The sequence below is a fragment of the Plasmopara halstedii genome, assembly GCF_900000015.1.
Source record: "Plasmopara halstedii genome assembly, contig: Scaffold_253, whole genome shotgun sequence".
NCBI classification, from domain to species: domain Eukaryota; phylum Oomycota; class Peronosporomycetes; order Peronosporales; family Peronosporaceae; genus Plasmopara; species Plasmopara halstedii.
The window spans coordinates 10800-12993 of record NW_020187174.1 but is presented as its reverse complement, the minus strand read 5'-3'; the positions used below and the strand labels follow the sequence as shown (position 1 = coordinate 12993).

Sequence of the window (2194 nt, the reverse complement as noted above, 5' to 3'; positions counted from 1 at the left end):
ACACCACAGCTCCCTTGGGAGAGTGACGGGTCACTCTCATGTAACCCCGTTACAAAGTGGATTGCGATCCGCTACACTCGTACTGGTTCTAAGTATAGAACGAAAATCGCCGACCTTAACCTAGCATCCTCTAAGCGAAGAGCTTCGGCAGCCCTGCTGCAGAATGAGTGAATGCAGTAGCTCTTCTTCCGTCAAGAATCAATGTTATCGATATCAGCATGAATATTCTTTCCGCCACGAGGTTGTCAGGGGCACTTCAGAGTCTTCGGCAAAGAATGCAGTCGAGCATTTCAAGGCTGGCGATAAGCAAAAATAGCCTTAGAGTAATGTGGGTCCGTGGTCGCATTACGCTGGATATTCTGTGCATAAGGCTACTCAGTCTTGAGGGATCCGGAGCCAAGTGGGAGGCCACGGCTAGTTGTTAAGTGCCGACGCCGAGCAAGAGTGGCCAAGCCTGTTAGAGAGTTAGGTCTCCACTGTCGGCTTCGCCGACCTGAATTCGTATAAATTCGCAAAGTCTTCCCACATTCATTTAGGTCGTCGCATCCACACCTATTACCATTTCGTTCTCGAAGCAGAGCAAGTGGTGCCAAATACACTACAGCGCTATCCAAAACATTTGAAAGCTAGTTGCGCAAAGAAATGACCGAGACAGGTTTCGTCAACATCATTCAACGCTGATCACGTTGCAGTGCTCTATAAACTACTGCGAAAGGAAAGTGTCTCAGCTGTTCAGCTGTGATGTAAGCTAATGTGACACCAAGAAATTGAACAGGCTGCTGCAATGATGATAATCGACCCTTCAGGCAACAAGTACCAATTTTGTATTTTAAAGTCAACACCAGCCAAATAGCACTTATAGCACGTTCTAACAGCAACTCGCAACGCAGTAGCTACGATAATAGAATATGGCGTGGGATATTGTAGACATCCAAGTAAAGATGATGCTCGCATACACATCAACTAGCAATCTTGATCTCACTATCGCCATTCACAATTGGGATCATGATCGGACAAGTGACCCGCCTTTCATACTGCTTCGCTTTAACCGTAGTGATTTATGTGAAACAGTGTGCAGAACGACACAGCGCTGTGATAAATGCGAGCCACATCTAGCCATCCTTGCTCGTTGACGATGCATAATTTTGGCTGATAAATAGTTCTTTGAAATGCACCGAGGACGCGGTCAGTTTAGAGCTCACCATAGGTATCATAGGTCGCGATTCATTCTCAGGACCCCCCCCTCATATTGATTACCTGGTGGAAACAAATTTAATTTTTTTAAAGCTGTATCAGACGTTGTGGATTTATTTCTTACGCGGTAAAAGAGCCTTAAGTGGGGTAAGTGGTGAGTAATGATGAAACAATGTCGTGGACCTTTGTGAAAGGATTTGAGAATTACCATCACAGAGGATACAGATCTTTTGACTAGGGAATGTCAAGCGATTGATGGGTGAGGCTAACCTTTGTTTAAGCAGAATCTAAGTCAAAAATAATTTACCTTATCATCAATATTTTTAATGGCAATCTTAAGAAGTTGTAAGAGACACAGCTAGAATTGCACAACTCTTGGTATCACATAAAGTCTATAAAGCTCCAAGTACTCAAGAACAATGACTTTGACATTGTTCTTACCATATTAGACTTGCCAATATTACCCAATAGGAGTGCGAGGTTTAGTGATAACCACACTGAAATTCATATTTGGATATGTCGAGATGTGTCAAAATAATCGAGCAAGGACCTCCACTCACGCCTCGTATCTATAGATGATTCTTTCGTATACCAGAAAGGGTGTGAGGAATTTTTGGTTGTCGACAATGATGGTCTTTTATAACGTGACTGATACTATGGTGGCATCAGATGACAAAAAAGCCGCGGACTCGATACTGTACCCGGGCGAGATTTGAGCAAACGATTGCGTAGTAATTGCTATCAAAGAGATGTTCAATATTTAAAATTATTCGCAATTTGTCAAGTTGAGGTACACAGGTTAAGCAATGGTATTTACTGCAATTGCTCAGGATCTTGCTACGCAGAAATTGGAGAAGCGGCACGAAGAATGAATCTACAAGTGGAGAATTAAGATCGTGAATTGTCAGAATAATTGATACTTTTCCTACCAACAGGGCGAGCTTATAATACCAATGAGAATCTAGTGAGCGTGGAGCTGAAAATAAATCAGGTTTTTAAA

At 42.8% G+C, this 2194-nt stretch overlaps 1 protein-coding gene across 1 annotated transcript; it reads left to right on the top strand.

Moving 5' to 3' along the window:
- Positions 1-908: 908 nt before the first annotated feature.
- PHALS_04040 (uncharacterized protein) lies at positions 909-1356 on the top strand (the record flags this gene model as incomplete). Its single annotated transcript, XM_024722033.1, has 2 exons — positions 909-1072; positions 1161-1356. The coding sequence occupies 2 exons, from the start codon at positions 909-911 to the stop codon at positions 1354-1356; spliced, it is 360 nt and encodes a 119-aa protein (XP_024573150.1).
- Positions 1357-2194: the final 838 nt, after the last annotated feature.